This window comes from Sitophilus oryzae, unplaced genomic scaffold (assembly GCF_002938485.1).
Source record: "Sitophilus oryzae breed Bouriz unplaced genomic scaffold, Soryzae_2.0 scaffold_1604_pilon_pilon, whole genome shotgun sequence".
Taxonomy (NCBI): domain Eukaryota; kingdom Metazoa; phylum Arthropoda; class Insecta; order Coleoptera; family Curculionidae; genus Sitophilus; species Sitophilus oryzae.
In genome coordinates, this window is record NW_022146286.1 from 988,191 (window position 1) to 1,006,205 (window position 18,015).

The 18,015-nt window shown below is 32.3% G+C and overlaps 2 protein-coding genes across 2 annotated transcripts in view; one reads left to right on the forward strand and one right to left on the reverse strand.

The window, feature by feature from the left end:
• LOC115879988 (flotillin-2) overlaps positions 1–18,015 on the forward strand; it is a 398,348-nt gene that overhangs the window by 332,144 nt on the left and 48,189 nt on the right. The gene's annotated exons all lie outside the window — the stretch shown is intronic.
• LOC115880015 overlaps positions 1–18,015 on the reverse strand; it is a 50,747-nt gene that overhangs the window by 4,228 nt on the left and 28,504 nt on the right. The window contains exons 10-16 of the mRNA XM_030897119.1: positions 14,844–14,984; positions 14,168–14,323; positions 8,437–8,624; positions 6,361–6,605; positions 5,807–5,989; positions 2,492–2,614; positions 1,541–1,781 (exon numbers count right to left, since the gene is read on the reverse strand). Of these exons, the coding sequence (XP_030752979.1) occupies positions 1,541–1,781; positions 2,492–2,614; positions 5,807–5,989; positions 6,361–6,605; positions 8,437–8,624; positions 14,168–14,323; positions 14,844–14,984 (1,277 nt within the window). The remainder of the gene's footprint in view (positions 1–1,540; positions 1,782–2,491; positions 2,615–5,806; positions 5,990–6,360; positions 6,606–8,436; positions 8,625–14,167; positions 14,324–14,843; positions 14,985–18,015) is intronic.

Sequence of the window (18,015 nt, forward strand, 5' to 3'; positions counted from 1 at the left end):
AATACCTATCCACTTTTACATAAAACGTTAAATGCCGAACGCTTATTTTGGTACTTTTTCGGACTAGTGAAATGGACTGTTAATGGCGCTGACTGGCAGCTGGCCTAAAGAAGGTTGTAATTTATTTTTATTTTGAGTAAAATAGTTATTTATGGTACGTGTGTCATTTATGAAGTGTGTTATCTTACATATATAAGTCACGCTGGGAAATGTTTGCTAATTTTCTCAAGTGACTTATATGTTATAACACGCGAGTGCCATACAAAATTTTATCCAACAGCAGAACTGTTTCATGTCCAATCTCTAAAGAATAATTGATTTAAAAGGATCTACCAGTTCTACTTTCATTGTTGCGAATTAACAAATTATGAGGGTGCGTTTATGTTACTATGCAAATAGATGCGCCTTTTTTTGTAAATAATTAACATTTAGATTAATAACATTTAGATAAATCTCGATTTTTTAACGATAAAATAGTGAATTATCAACCAGCAAGTTAGATTTTCAAGAAAAATGATTCAGGAAGATCTTCCGCAAGTACTTGGGCCTACAACATCCTGAGCAATACACTGGCCATTGTATCAGAATATCATCCGCTACATTACTGGCAAATGCAGGAGTAAACATGACAACGTTAAAAAGACACGGAGGATGGCGATCTGCAACGGTTGCGGAAGGATATATCGAAGAGTCCATCAACAATAAAATAGATATTGCGAAAAAGATTCATGGTGCTGTAAGTGTTCCACAACAAGCCGTTGTAATGACAGAGCCTATTTCAAGCAGTGGAGGGACAGCATCTGGAGGCATACAAGATTTTACAATTTCTGAATCTGTAAAAAAATTTCATTTTCATTTAATGTTAATGTTAATTTACATAAATAATTGAACTATATAATTTCTATAAAATGGTGTGGCTTTGAAGTTATAACACATTAGTTTGTTATAACTCACGCGTGTGTTATTATTTATTTTATATGCATGTATACATGTGAATAATGTCTGTATAAGTAGTGACTGTTGGATAATTGATTTTTATATGACGTGGTTTAAAATTGAAGAAAAAAATATTTTTGGAAATAGATTTGTGCGTCTGGAAACGTTCTATCCTTTTTTAATCTTTCTACAATTATTAGTGTTAATCATTTGACAAGTTTTGTTAATTTTTAGCAAATGACATCTAGAGATTGTCAAAATTATCGTCGATTGTCATTCCCCCGCCATCTTAGACACCTTTTTTTCGATCATACAGTAGTTGAATTGGAAACGACTCAGGGTTTATTGTAGATTTTTTTCTATAACTTTTTAGAATTATGCTCAAATACTCTTTATAAAGCAGTAGGAAATGTTATCTCGTGAGTAACAACAATAATAATTTTTACGTTTCAAAGTTTTTAGTCAATTTTGGGTTTAGTAGTATTTAGGATTTTTTTGGTAGTATTTTAGGGTTTAGTAATATTATCTTATAGTGACTTAAGTCCCCCCAAAATACTTGAGCCCCCCTAAAAGTCTGTGTCTAGTTTCGGCACTGCCGATGTACCTCTGACTCTTAATCTTGGATCAACAACAGCCATTTTATCATCGTCAGGACCCATTTTGGCCGTGCCAACTGGATGGTAAATTGTCATTGTATAATGGTATGCTAAACAGGTCCAATATTCATCCGATAGAATGTCTAATTCGTGACAACCAGGTATTTTTAAAGGGTTGAATCTTGCTTTATATTTCTGCATTGTGGGAGTTTCTGTTACTATTTTGTGACCTAGTTTTGCACCTTCCACCTAAAAAAATGACGGAAATTTCTTTGTATTATTCTTTTAAATTGTGAACAGATTTTGTTACAGTTAAAATATTCTGGTTCTTTTAACGATATTAAATTCGAATTCAGTCATGTATGAATTTAAATTAGCTCTATAAGCCTAATATAGTTTTGAAAGAGCATTTAAATCTGCTTCTACTTATTTTAAAAAATATAGAGTGTTACATTTAAAATAACGAAGTCTTTATGTAAAATAAATATTTAAAATAGACCAGCAATTTTTGCTACCCCTGTATACATTTAAGGAAGCAATCAAATTTTTTAGTAAAGTTTATTTCTCTACCTTTAAGCTCAGCACAAGAATTAATTTTGAAAAGTAATGTACAGGGTGTTCATAATTTTTTCTGTTATAGCATGCATATTTAAATATGTTTAAATATCTCAAAAACCAAAGCTTGTAAACATATTTAACCCTTATAATAAATGCCTTTTTTAGGTCTAATAATCCAAAAATGAAATAAAATACCGTGTGTCCCATAAAAAAATATAACTTTGGTATGGGTCTTAGTTCTGAACACCCTGTATATTTCAGAATAATTTTAAATTATGCACATTGCCTTCCCACATATGTATATTCACAAAAAATATTGTTTCTACATCTTTCCTTTCAGAATGAGGTGTGACACCCTGTATTTGTTCAGATTAAAGGATATGCCAGACTGTTTAACTTACCAACACTTTAACATCTTCCGGATCATCAAAATAATTTGGATATATTAGTATTTTGGAACTTGGATTCTTGTCCTTTAAAAGTAAGCGACCTCGTGATTTTGGTCTCATCAGGAGTGTTATGACCTAAAACATTTATTGATATAATTAGGAAGCGACAACACTGTAACACCGATAATAAATTTTAGGTGGATGGAACAGGTGCCTTTATGTATCTAATCTAAATTTTCCAAAAAATATCCGACTTTCCAAAAACGTCTAACCTAACTGTATTAAACTTTGCAGCACATGAAAATTTAAGTGCCGGTCATTGTAGATATTTGATAAAAAAATAAGTTTGATTTTCATATTTTTTCAATGAATATTTCACAACATGTTTACTTAAAAGCTTAAAACTTAAAAATATAATTTAATATTTATTTATTTATTATGAGTTATGAATAAATTATTAAGCTTCATTCACATGGGCGCCGGACAGGGGGGGGCAAGAGGGGGCATTTGCTCCCCCCTGGATCACCTAAACAATAAAAATAAAAGCTATCTTCCTACATCCATCTGTAAAAAAAATAATCATTATTATGAAATTGTTAGTTGTTACCTGTAAAATAATAAAAAATGTGGTAATTGTTGGGAAAACTGGAAATCGTCCGATTTTCACCAAAATTGGTATACACACTATTTTGAGGTCGTAGATTACGAATCTATTTTTTTCTTGGCGGTCTCTTACCGTTTTTCAGAAAAACGGAAAATTATTTCAACATTGAATTTTTCTTTATTTCGGCCCTATAAAGTAATAATTTCACTATATTTTCATTATATTATAGTTTATCTAAAAGCCACACTTGATTGGGGATAGAAAAGTGTCCAACATTTTACTGAAAAACACTTTTCTTAACAAAATAGCAAAGAAAATTGAGACCAGATGGAAGTTTGACATTTGATATATCCTTCTTTCTCTCTCCTATGTAATAAGAGAGACAAATTTATTCTAGACCTAATCTAGAAATTTGAAAATTTACAACGTTGCCATATCTTCTATTTTTTCGGGTGATTACGGAATTTAAATAAATTACCTATTATGAGATCAACAATAATTAAATATACACCAATATCCACAAAATTACGCGGAAAAGTTTTGATTGCATTGGTTTTAACTTCTTTGCGGAGGAGGTTAATCTTTTCTTAGTTAATCTAATAATATAACAACAAAAGATTAACACCCTCTGCATGGAAGTTGTAACCAATGCAATCAAAACTTTTTCGTGCAACTTCGTGGGTATAAATAGTCAGATCTCGTTGGTAAAATAGCAGTTATGGGAAGGAGCCGTTCTTCTGGCGACCGCCTTTCGTAATTCCAGAATGAGCGAAAAAAACACGCTAAATTTAGGTTTAACATTGGCAACGTTGCTTTAAATGCCAGAAAGACATAAACTTACTTCGGGTTTCTCTTATTACCGATTCTGAACCGTCCTAGAACTGTGATGTGTATGCGCAGAAGGAAATATGAAGACATTACTTCATTTGCGCATGCGCTGCAGAGTTCTTGGACGGTTCAGAATCGGTAATAACAAGAACCCGAACAAAGCCATAATCTAACATTTTCAGATTGTTTACAAATTTATTTTAACAAATTTTCCTCTATTATGCATAGAATTGGTTAAAAAAGTAACAGAAAAGAGCAAAAACATTATTGATTATTGAATACCTAACAAAATATGTGCTAGAAAACCTTAAACATATGAGAAATTAAGAAAAATTCGATATTGAAATTATTTTCCGTTTTTCTGAAAAACGGTAAGAGACCGCCAAGAAAAAAGTTCAGATTCGTAATCTACGACTTCAAAATAGGGTGTATACCAATTTTGGTGAAAATCGGACGATTTCCAGTTTTCACAATAATTACCAAAAATGTCAATTTTTTATTCATTTTTACCTTGCCCCCCCCCTAAATTTCATTCTTCCGGCGCCCATGTTCATTCAGAACCTTGCAATTAGTGGAATAAATTAGTGGTTTCAATACTACCTACACTTTATACTTTTTAGTTTGCGATCATTCACAATGTCTAAAAAACATAATTAAAATTCATAGAATATACTAGTAGAGTAAACGCCACGAATGTTTGGGAGTGATTGATCGGTCGCTACCATGTGAACTAATCTGTTCAAGGTCACATAAAACTTAATTCCAGTGCCGTGGTGTTTCAAGTCATATAATAATCAATATATAATCTGTTGTAATTTGTTGTTTTAACTGTCAAAGTCTTGTCAAAACATATATTTGGTTATAAATATAAACTGGAATGCCCCATTGGTCGTACTGCAAGCACACCAATGGACTGACGCACAAAAACGAATCAATCAAAGAAACGCGATGTAGTATCGTCTTTGTCAATCACGCTAACATTTTAGAATAAGTAGGAGGAGCGCAGGGAGATGATTAGATCGGGCCTTTAAGAACCTACGTCTGCGGTAAAAATTTACGTTTTTAATGTAAAAATGATAGCGCGCGTGTCGATTCTAACTTCATTAAGTGATGAATCACTCCCAAACATTCGTGGCGTTTACTATAACAGCTTGCGGTAGTCAGTTGTATCCATAGAGAAAGCCTATAATATTTAGCTTACAAAACAATAAACTTTTGATTTCTAACCACAATTTCTCTTGACGGATGATAATCAAATGTCAAAATGACATTTCTCGCAAATTTTGAAATACAATTAGTGGAAAAGTCAAAAGTTTATTAACTTTTTCTACTAATTGAAAATGACTAGCACTAATTTAAACGTTCTGAATGCTTACATTGAAATTAAAGGAACAAACTTCTACGCTAATTGAAGCCACTAATTGCAAGCTTCTGAAAAGGTTCTAAAGCTTCATTCAGAACCTCGCAATTAGTGGAATTAATTAGTAGTTTCAATTAGCGTTGAAGTTTGTTCCTCTAATTTGAATGTAAGCATTCAGAAAGCCAAAATTAGTGGTTTCCAAACTTTTAACTTTTCCACTAATTATACTTCAAAATTTGCGAGGAATGTCATTCTGGCCTTTGATTGTTATCCGGCAGGGGAAAATGTGGTTAGAAATCAAAAGTTTATTGTTTTATAAGCTAAATATTCGGCTTTCTCTATGGATACAACTGATTTCCGCAAGCTGTTGCTATGATATTCTATTAAATTTTAATTTAGTTTTTTGGACATTGTGAATGATCATATACTAAAAAGTATAAAGTGTAATTGAAACCACTAATTTATTCCACTAACTGCGGGGTTCTGAATGAAGCGTTAAAATAAAATAATCTTCAATAAAAGTCAATTAGCATACCGTAAATGTTTCTTGGTATATATTTTCTTCATACACAGCTGAGTACACCTCATCTTTCAGGCCCACAGCTTTCTTACTGAACAAGCCACCATCGGAGCAATCACTATACGCCGCCATAAAAAATTGGGTATCGGGCCAATCTTCTGTTTCGTTTCCGTACTTTGTTGTTGCAAAGCCCATTACCTGATATATTTATAATGAGAAAGTGTTTGTATATGTATATTAAAAAAATACGATCTATAAAGAATATACTTTTGTGGTAATAATTACTACAATACCGCTCTTAATCAATAGCAAATATTTCAGTAAAATACGACTTCGACAACCGGGATTCCTCCTGAATCTTACTATTTGCAAGGTTTTGACAGAAATTATATTTCTGTTGAAATAATGCTAAAAACTGAAAAAGAAAAATGATTTGGAATAGATTAAAGTAAATAGTTTAATATTCACAACAATCATAACCACCGAGTTCGAAAAATTTGGCAAACTATTTTACTTTTGTGCATAGCGGTAGAGTTTAAGCTACTCTCTCCTATCTGCAAATGCCTTACCTCGCAAACTGGTAACCAATAAATTGGTCCGGTTCTGTTTTGAGCAAACTCATTAACTGTTTCCGTAGAAAAAATCTTTGGTAGATTAAAACTGCATGTCGTATTTGCGTATTCTTCGCCTGGTTCAAACAAATATGAAGCACCTCCCATAGCAACGTGGTCTTGCATATTCATACCGACGCCAGGGGAATCTACCAGTGGTTCTATTTCAACATCTTCCAAATGATCTTTTGGACCAACTCCAGCTGTAATATAAATGATATATAAATAACATCTAAATGATATAATTACTTATTTTTATAACAGTATTAATAAATTAATACAGGGTGGTCCGAATTGTATTCGGCAAACTTAGGCAGCATATATATAAAATAAGTAAAAAAGTTCGAATGAATGTATGTCCGAAAATGCTTCGTTTAGGAGATACAAGGTGTAGAAGTTTTATTTTTATTTCGATTTTTTTCAAATAATTTCTAAACTAATATAGATACCTATTTGGATGAAAATTGGTGTGTAGATGTTTTTGGTACAGGGTTGTTCACCACATACGACACGGAGTATTGTAGCTAAACGACTAGATTTTTACAAATTGTAAGTTTTGGGTTCGTTGAAGGTCTATTAGAGCTACAATTTAAAAATATTTTTACAAGATACAGAGTATCCCAAATAAGTAAAAAATATTGTAGTTGTATTTTTTTAAATAGAATACCCTGTATATTATTCTATTTTTGGATTCTACGATTGAAATAAAGGTAAATTTGATTAAGGTTTATCACACTTAAACCTTACCGATTTTGAAATATTTTCAATTTTATGAAATTGCAATAAAAATTTTAAAGCTTTATTTCTCCCAGGGTATCAAAGTTTTTAATACTAAATATTTACTGAAGATTATTTATTGATCAGATATTGAGTTTCAATAATAAAAATTTTACTACCTTATGCAGAGTGTCCAAAAAATTATATTAAATAATTACTAGCTTTAAACGGCAATAACTTGTTTAATTTAAATGGAACGCCCTATATATTTTACGTGAATCAGATGCACAATGTAATTGTCTATCAAATTGTATTATACCATTTTTTACCCAGCTCTTCAAGTTTTCGTAGAGAATGCATTTTCTTATAATTTAGACCTCATTTATCACTATACCCATGGAATATTGACATTTCAGATTTTTTATAGCACCATAATATGTACAAAATGTACAGGTGGTAAATATTGCAAGCCCATTGGCATACAAAAAAACTATTTAAATCTTTGTAAAACAGTATACCAATTAAATATACCACCATTATTTCCTACCAAAAACACCAAAAATTAGTTAATTACATACTTTTAAATTGTCTTAATTAATAAATTATTCTAAATAAATGTGGATTTAGCTCAGAAATCAATATAATAATAAGTTATGAAAATGAATGTCCCTGTTTGTATAAATAAGCATTCGTCAATAAATGAAATAAAATTTATAAGGTGTTACTTTTTACCACACTGTCTAATACATACACAAAATTCAGTTTTTGAGTATTTGGAGCAATTATTACTACAACGTAAACAGTCAATTAATGTAGTTTGAATACTGGGATCATATTAATTGGTCCTCTTTAACAAAAAATATTTAAACAGTTTTTTTTATTTTTTAATTAAATAAGCGAACTATATCGACAATATTAGTATCTGTACCCTTTGAAAATTTTTTACATCTTTAAAAATAAGCTAAAATGTCAATATTCGATGGGTATAGTGATAAATGAGGTCTAAATTATAAGAAAATGCATTTTCTATGAAAACTTGAAGAACTGACAATGTCAGGAAATAAATGAATAAATGTGGCAACTTAACATTTTTAGCGAGAAATTTAAATTCCAGTTAGTCAGCCCGGCGCCGAATATGTCCATGGTTGGCAACAATGAATTTAAAAATCGCGCCCTCGATTACGTAACTAAAAGTTTAATTGGTATCAAATATCGATTAGCAATAATGCTTCACCACAGTCGATCAGATCACTTTGTAAATTTACTAAATGTGTTCATCAATAAAGACCATATTCTTGTTATTATAAAAATACTTACACAGCATTAATAGTTGCGGCGAGCCTAGGGAACCAGCACTCAAAATCACTTCTCGACTACTGTAAACTCTTTTTTTTATTCCAAATTTTTTAAACTCCACTCCATAAGCCTGGTAATTTTCGTTCATTAAGACTTTTTCTACATCTGAATGTAAACTAACGTGAAGATTAGGTCTATGACAAACTGATCTACAACACAAAGATAACAATAATAAATATAAAAAATGTCTACAGCGGATTCATCTCTCCAAAAAATCCTATGGGTATTGCGCCACTGTAATAAAATCTGAATTGTAAAACATGATAAATGTGATAAATTTTATATTGATGAAACATCTAGACCCTTAAATGTTCGAATTAAAGAACATAAAGATTATTTAAGAAAGAGCGATTTTCACAAATCTGTCATTGTCATCAATTTGTCAACATTCGTGGGACACAGGTTTTAACCATGCTACAAAGAAAACAAGGTATGATCGATAGCGGCTCCAATTTCGGTAAGTTTGCGCATACCACCTGTGACGTCATATGCCAAACAAAAAAAATATCCATATTGTTCAATTGCCACTAATAAAAAAAGAACTAAAATAGGGAAGAATTAGGACATAACCCCAAAAGTTATGTCAAATCATGGAGCTTGACATTTGAAAAATTATTTTCACATTTATTATGTCATCTGTTTGACAATTTGAAATTGGCGCGCGGAGTTGCCGACCAATGGTGCCGTTTATCACCTGTGACGTAATGACCAACCTGCGCAATATCATACCTTGTATTCTTTGTATCATGGATAAGTACCGACCATGGTACAAAGAATACAAGGTATGATATTGCGCAGGTTGGTCGCTACGTCACAGGTGATAACAGGCGTTATTGGTCAGCACGCTCCGCGCGCCAGTTCAAATCGTCAAGATATTGTTATAAACCTGTTTTTTTGTTTATATACCGTCATTGAATTATCGCTAAGCAAGTTACTGTGGAGCAGTGCGTAAGGAGTCGGGCTAGGAAGCGAGAGACCGGAGTTCGAATCTCGGCCGGGACATAACGTTTTATTTATTTTTTTAAATACTGTATTTTAATAATAATTTTTGTAGTATAAAAAAAAGAACTATTTATTCTGTTATTTTTTAATCTCCGGTATTAATATAAATTGATTGTTGGTACAATACCTCATTTAATATAAAATAATAGGTATTCTACTTTTTGTAATGTATCGGGCCCTAATTGTACCTAAAAGTAATATATTTTTAATGATATACCAAATTGTAAACTATTTAATATTTCAGTTACTTAAAAAGTTAATTTGCATTGAATAATTGCCTACCATTAAAGGAAATTTGAGCTATATAATCCTTGATGGGCATATTCTGGGTATGCACATACTTCCTCTAAATTTTGGGTTTTGTTCAACCGATTTATTCTCAAAACCTGAAACATCTACATATAAAAAGAAGCACAGGTAACTTATTATAATAAACTTCACCCTTGGAATTACTTCCACTAATCATAATAAACTTCACCCTTGGAATTACTTCTATCACAATTACAATACATTCATCTGCATTGCATTTTCTACTTTTCAATGGGAAACTTCAACTTCCCAACATTTTTTAAATGATGTAACAATTCCTCTTGTGGTTACTTTTCCATAGATATCCTCATCTCTGTCCTCATGTGAATTCAGAGGCAATGAACATGAAAATTATTTACCATAAACATCGCAAACTAAAAACCTAATAAACAATTTTATACCGAATATAGAAATAAATTTAGTATTCTTACCTATTATCGTCCAAATCCATGTTAATATATAATTATTATCTTTAAATGTATTTTTGGAACTGCTGGTTTTAGTAATTATTAAATTAAACGAACTAAGAAGTCTTAAAAATAAACAATTCTTAACCATAACCCCAAAAAATGCAGATCTCCTGTCAACTTTCTTTATTTTTTATTTATTCATTATTTTCCTAGTGACGTCACAGGTGGTATGCGCGAACTGAACGAAATTGGAGCCGCTATCGATCATACCTTGTATTCTTTGTACCATGGGTTTTAACCATGCCTAGGAAACTCTTATGGAAGTGACAGGTTGTAGCCGATAGTCTATTACTAGACGCACGAGGGGGCGCAATTAGCAACAAAATTTAAATCTTTACCTGTTTTTACCTGGGTTTTACCGTCAAATGTAAAATTTAACCTTTTTTTTTAATTTAGCCAATTTGATAAGCTAAAGTAATCTAATTCGTATAAAAAAAAATTAAAACCTATGACGTCATTTTTTCCCCTAAACAAAAAAGATGCATGAAATTCCGGATAATTTACTAGCTGATCTGACAACCATGTATCAATTCGCAATATTTGTCAAAATTCGACCTTCACTACTGTCAGCGTAAACATAGAAACGGATATAAACAAGTCCGCCACTCTTTCATTATCGGTTATAGAATTTGCCCTGGAATTTGCTATAAAAATCAAATAACAACATTTTTAAGAATATTTTTTATGTGAAACGTGTTTTTCCGCATCAGATTTTAGTCAAAGAATCCAAGAAGTTCATTTTAAGGTAACATAAACTTCATTTTCTAAGAAAAATCGTGTGTCAGGATAGTTCACCGAAGCCGTATAAACCGATAAGATAGTTTCCCTTCCTTTGAGATTGTTAATTAATTTTAAAATAGGTTACCCTAATTGTTATAGATCTATATAGTTTTTATTATTACCTATAATGTTTTGTATTGTTTTTGGTATTATATTCAGTTCAATAAAGATGGTTTCTTATAGTTTTTTTGTGTTTTTGTTATATTTGTATTTAAACGTAAATCCATTTATTAGTAAATTGGTTCTTTCTTGAATCAATTTACTTGAATAAATGGAAAAATCTGAAAAAACTAGAAACCATCCATTTTAAATTTATGTTTTATTTCGTTACTAGACCCACGAGATGGCGCCACCGCTCGGTCCGGACGAAATGTATTGAGTTTCCTATGTATTATATTATAGTATCATATCTATGGTTTTAACAGCGCAAAAATTATAATGAAAGAAGCTATAGCCTCTAAAAGAAAAAAAAGTTTTTTTAATACAATCTATTAAAAATAAATGTTTTGCTCATGCATCTGTAGATTATAGATGTTAGTAATGTATGGCAATCGCTTCTTGGATTTTTAAAGGACATAACATAAATAAACATAACATACGTAAAAATTAAGAACAAATTAAAAAATAACCATACAGTAAGTTTGAAGTGTTTTGGTTTTATCTTATTAAGTTATTGTTATCAGTTAATTTTGAAGTTTAACTTCATAATGCCATTTTAACAGAACATCAACGGTTTTTATAGACGTATCTGTTTTAAAAAAAACTATAGTGATCTCAAATAGCTGCATTTAAATATTTTATATAGTTTGTTTCTTTGTTCTTCGTTTTTTTTGCTTCCGACGACGGAAAGAGATATACTTCCTAAAACGTTAAGCATTTTTTTGCCCGTTAAGGTACATTGAGGCTGAGAGCGTCGAGCTTCGCGTCGGGTTTGCGTCGCGTCCGCCCCATTGAACTCGAACCCCGACGCTCAGCGGACACTAGCGCAACGCCAAACGCGACGCTGTCTACCTGAACGGTCTAATTTAAGTGAATTGATTCCATTTCGAAACGCGGACGCGACCCAAGCGCGACGCGACGCTCGACGCTCGACGCTCTCAGCCTGAATGTACCTTTAGGCAAATTTGTTTATTAGCAAAACACTGCTGACAATGTACAGGGTGGTCGAAATTGGTCTGTTTTAACAGAGAAAACCTATTTCCTGACTAGATAGAGCAAAACTGACATAGATGTCATGGACTCGACTTCTGAGAAACGTTTAATGGCCTAAACCGCCTGTTCATATTTTAACTGCCAACCGAGATACGGAGTCTTTTTGAATTTTTTGCCATTTGGAAAATTGCCCATACCTTTTGTATTTCCAGGAATAATAAAATTCTGTAAAAACGTTCTCAAGGCACTTTTTTAAGCACAATCCAGTGGCGTAGTCAGTTTTTTTCTATACTGGCTTTTTTAGTCAGAAATAATAAGAAATATAATTTTTTAAATGGAAATCATAGTTGGCTATGAACTTAAAAAAATGCTGGCGTTTAGCCCTTTCCAACGATATAAAGTTATGTGTATTTATTTCTAAAAATGACAGAAGTATTACGTTTTTTATCTTTGTATCGAAGCGGGCCTTGATTTTGTGTTGACCTATAGTTGCCTAATTATTTTTTATCACAATTTAATATTATATATCATTATTTATCTGCATAATTAAAGACTTTTGAAAAGGTAAATCGACATTCTATATTAGTATTACCATTTACAATTACAACTACACTATTAAATGGAGAATTTAGAGATAATTGGATTGGATCAAGAGATCCCATATCTTGGCCTGCTAGGTCCTGTGATGTAACTCCTTTCGACTTTTTTTATGGGGGAAATTAAAAGGCCTTATATATAAGGGAAGAACTATTGGGACGAGAGAAGAATTACAGAAGGCTACTAGGCAAGCTTTTGGACTTATTAGACCAGTTCACCTAATAATTTTTTGTAACTCTGTGCGCAAAAAATGTTTATTGTGTATTCAACAAGGGGGTGCTCAGTTTGAACATCTTTGATGATTTTTTTTTTTAGAAAACTATATTCGGCACTCAAAAAATACTTTTTTTTAGTTTTATTCTTTGTTTATTGTATTGACTTCAATTGTAATTACTAATACGAATAGGGAATGTTAATTTACCTTTTCAAAATTATTTAATTATGCAGATAAACAATAATATAGAATATTAAATTGTGATAAAAAATAATTAGGCAAATAGGTTCAACACAAAATCAAGGCCCGCTTCGATACAAAGATCAAAAACGTAATATTTCTCTCATTCTTAGAAATAGATGTCCATAACTTTAGATCAATGGAAATGGTAAAACGCCAGCATTTTTTTAAGTTCATAGCCAACTATGATTTCCATTTAAAAAATTATATTTTTCATTATTTCTGACAAAAAGAGCAAGCATAGAAAAAAACTGATTGCGTCACTGCCTTAATAACGTTTTTACAGAATTTTATTATTACGCAAAACAAAAAAGTTATGGGCAATTTTCAAAACGGTAAAAAAATCAAAAAGACCCCGTATCTCAGTTAGCAGTGAAAATATCAACAGGCGGTTTACGCCATTAAACGTTTCTCAGAAATCGAGCCCATGACATCTATGTCGGTTTTGCTCTATCTAGTCAGGAAATAGGTTTTCTCTATTAAAACAGACCAATTTCGACCACCCTGCGTTTGCGTCGCGTCCGCCCCATTAAACTCGAACCCCGACGCTCAGCGGACGCTAGCGCAACGCTAAACGCGACGCTGTCTGCCTGAACGGTCTAATTTAAGTTAAGTGAATTGATTCCATTTCGACACGCGGACGCGACGCGACGCTCGACGCTCTCAGCCTGAATGTACCTTAATCTCCGTTGGATTAACGTTGCAGTATTTACAAAAAATAACTATTTTATTTTGTAGATTTTCTTACAGTGGTGAAATACCCATAGGACTTTTTTGGAGAATAATAAATATAGTTCTGTAATTGACTAAGGGCAACTTAAGATAGATTATTTTAAGTTGCCAGTCCTAAAAATATTTGCACTGATTTAAGACACCTCCTGGCATATTCCCAATAGAATTTATATTATTGTTTAAACTAATATAATACCTGATAAATGCTTTTGCCGTGCTACAACGAAGACCATCTCTTAATGTACCATGTGACAGTGTAAATCCAGTTTGGTACTCTCCATTAATATCTCTTACTGGATAGCCAGCTTCTTTGGCTGCATCTAACCACCAATACGATAATGGCGAACGGTATCTATAAATATATTTTTTCACTCAGTAGATTTATACAGGTACGGACGAAAAGTTATTACTCTTCGAAACAATTAAAACACATGTAGGTGGCGCCCCCTACAAATAGGAGTCATATTGAGATCAAAATCAAATGTTTCATGCAAAAAAAAATCCCAGACACCAAATTTCATCCAAATATTGACGTTATTTCAGAAATTATTTGGCAAAAATAGAAATAAAAATGAAATTTCTACACCCTGTATCTACATAACTAAGCATTTTAGTTAGATTTAAAAGAACTTTTTTCTTTATTCTACAAAATATACTGCCGAAGTTTCCGGAATACAGTTCGGACCACCCTGTATATTGAAATTTAAAATACATGGAAATTTTAAGGTGTTTGTTCCCTCTCTTTTCAATTAATTATTTTGCTCTATAATAGTGTCATTTTTTTTGTATTTATTTTTGTTAATAAGGGTCATATTATTATTATTATTATTTTTATGAAAGAAATAAAATCTAGTATATACTGTTAATATTACCTAAAGTATTCTACGTTCAGATATCCTCCGGTTCCGTGATACGGGTCATTTCTGTACTCGTCAATTCTCATGTCTTCTGATTTGATAAAGTATGGCAGTATTTCGTTGTAACTCCATCCGGTATTACCTAATTCAGCCCATCTAAAATGCAAGAGGATAACTTGTCCCATGTAAGATATCACAATACGGGATCTCGTAAGAGAGATATGAAGATGGTTAAATTAGCGAAAAGATGAGCATTGCTGAACCCTACAACAAGGGCGTGTTCAGAAATTTGAAAAAAAAAATCAAATACTTCCATAAATATTTAGGAAAAACAAAGTTTTACATTTTTTTTGTCTCTAGAGGATTCGACAATAGTGCGTCGGGCTTGACTGTAGATCCTATGATAAAGAAAATGTGTGTGCACTATGTGCGCATATTGAAACTTCTTACTAAGAGCTATTAAATTGAAGGATTTGAAGGATGTCTATTTTTATGAATGGCTTTTATCTTTACATTTTTTTAATTTTCATTAAAAAACGATTATTTTATCACCAGATCGGATAGCCCTGGTATCCGTGGCCATTAAACCAAAATACTCTTCTTCTTCGGTTCCATCTCCTAATGGAGGTTGGAAATCATCATGGCAATTCTAACTCTGTTAACGGCTGCTCTGAATAACTGGTTTGAAGTCATTCCAAACCATTCTCTCAAATTCTTGAGCCATGATGTTCTTCTTCTTCCTTGGCTCCTTCTGCCCTTTATCTTTCCTTCTATTATGTTCTGCAGCAGGGCATATTTAGGTCCTCTCCCAAGCAGCATGTGAACGTCGGGACAACGATGTGTCACGCGACCAAACGTCGGGGCGCAACGTCGCCACAACCTCGTGCCAACCCTAGTCTGCACTAGTTTGGAGAATAATTTTTGGGTCGAAACGCTACGTTGGATACCTACATTGGCTAGCAGCCTAATTTAGTACAAACTGCAACGTTGTTTAAAATCCTAATTCACAGAAATACAAAACTATAATAATATGGCGTCTAAGTCGCGTTTTATCCTAAATTGGGATAATTATAGTAAAAATATTATTTTTATGATTTAGTAAGAGACATAGGTCAGATGGCAGTAAAGGAAAACAAAACAAAAGTATTTAAGTGTGGAGGATGTTTGAAGATTATAATTATTGAAACACTTTAACCAACTCCGTAACTCGTTACCCAAGGCAAAAAAGTTAAACGCAAACAACTTTATTGATAAATGTATTGTTTCTACTTTGAAAAATACTAACGGGCCTTAAAATTAAAGAAGTTTTAAAAAATTTCTTGAATTTTTTTTTTAGTAAAATGAGAATAATTTATTCGCAGTCGAAAAACAATTGTTTCCGCGTGTTGTTTAGGGTCAAATATTTCAAGTTAATGTATTCCAAAAGCAGGAATTGCTATTTCAGGAACGAAACATTTTCTTATTCAAGAACATGGCGGCTTTCACTTTGTTGTTTTGGAGATTAAGATGGAGTAGTTCGAGTAGTCGCATACTAGACTAATAAAGTCGCAGTTCAGCCTTAACAGGTAGTATACTAATCGCAAGATTACCTAATGTAGTCATTTTAGAGTCTAGCTTGTGCCGCACTCTATATTCTAAATAAACGAGGGAGTGGGATCGGTAATATGTCGATGTATAATTTAAATTTAGTTTTATATGTGCCTTTCTTACGTCCCATTTTAATTAAGTTTTTTTCGTGAAAATGCGCAAGTCGTGAAAATGCTACTTGGGCTCATTATGTGTCCAAAGTACTCAGGTTTTCTCTTTTTAAGGGTGTTTCTGCGTCGCACTTCTACATTTGTAACCTTGTCAGTCCATGCAATCCTCAGCATACGCCGATAACACCATCTTTCGAATGCCTCAAGCTTCTCCATTTCGGCCTTTTTAAGTGTCCAAGCCTCTGAACCATAGAGTAGAGTTGCAAATATGTAACCCCTTAGCATTCTTAATCTAAGCTTTAAATTGATGTCTCCACTGCACAGACATTTTTTGAGTTTTACAAAGGATGCTTTGGCTATTTCTATTCGAGCTTTTATTTCTGCTGATTGATCCAAGTTGATCCAACTGCCTAGATATTTATATTTTTGTACTCTCTCCATAGGTGTATATCATCTATTAGAACATTGGCTTGGACATCTTCTCTCTTACCAAAATACTACTACATCTATATCTCTGACTACTACTAACTGCTACCAACCAACAATTTCTTTTGTGTGGTCTGTTTTTGTTTTAATGTTTTGTTCGTTATTCATGTTGGGGATTTGTATTTAAATTAATGTTAATCGTTAGACAACTAATAAACTCATACAATATGTATTTCTTTTGCATAATCAAAATTGTCACTCTAAATTTTACATAACCAAATTGTCACTATAAATCGCTGTCTTTTTTAGACAGATGTCACTTGTCTTTATGTTTATTTTTTTATGTTGTCACAGAACATCCCCCTTTAGAACTTTTTCTTTAATGGCCATAAGCGGGAGTAAAAGCCCAACCGCCCGAACAAACACTAGAGGCGCCACCGGTCATCAAATGGTGTAAAAATTGCGAAAATTTAATCATCTAATTTTGACACAAGGGGTCGCGCTTAACTTTTTCAATTTTAATTCAATATTCATTGTTTTCAAACTATATTATTAGACTTTGTTGTATTTTGTGAATGTATAAATGTTTTCTTAGTATAAAGTTGCATTATAGTAATTTAAATTATATATTACATACATATTGTCAAGAAAAATGGCGCATCCGCCAGAAATTAAAAATGTATTACTGGTTGCCTGCACAACCGCAACGTATCCGCCAGAAATTAAAAGACTTTTTCAGGCGCCATCTTTTAGTCAAGTCGAGAAGTAAGGGAATCAGACAATAGAATTGTCTGGTATGAAGAAGTACGCTTTCCGAGAATTGGGGAAATTTCGAGAAGCAGTCAATAGAGTATATAAGCCGGAGCCATCGACAACTGAGAAAGTTTTTGAAATTTGAATATACCGCGTGGAAATTGAAAATCGGACAATTTGGTGAAGGAATCTTATAAATAGTTAGTTTGTTGTGTGTTATAAGTTAGTAATTGTGTATAAAGTGAGAAAAATAAATTCGTTAAGTATTTTATTGTGAGTTTAAATTAGTGGACCCACGGAATCCGTAACAA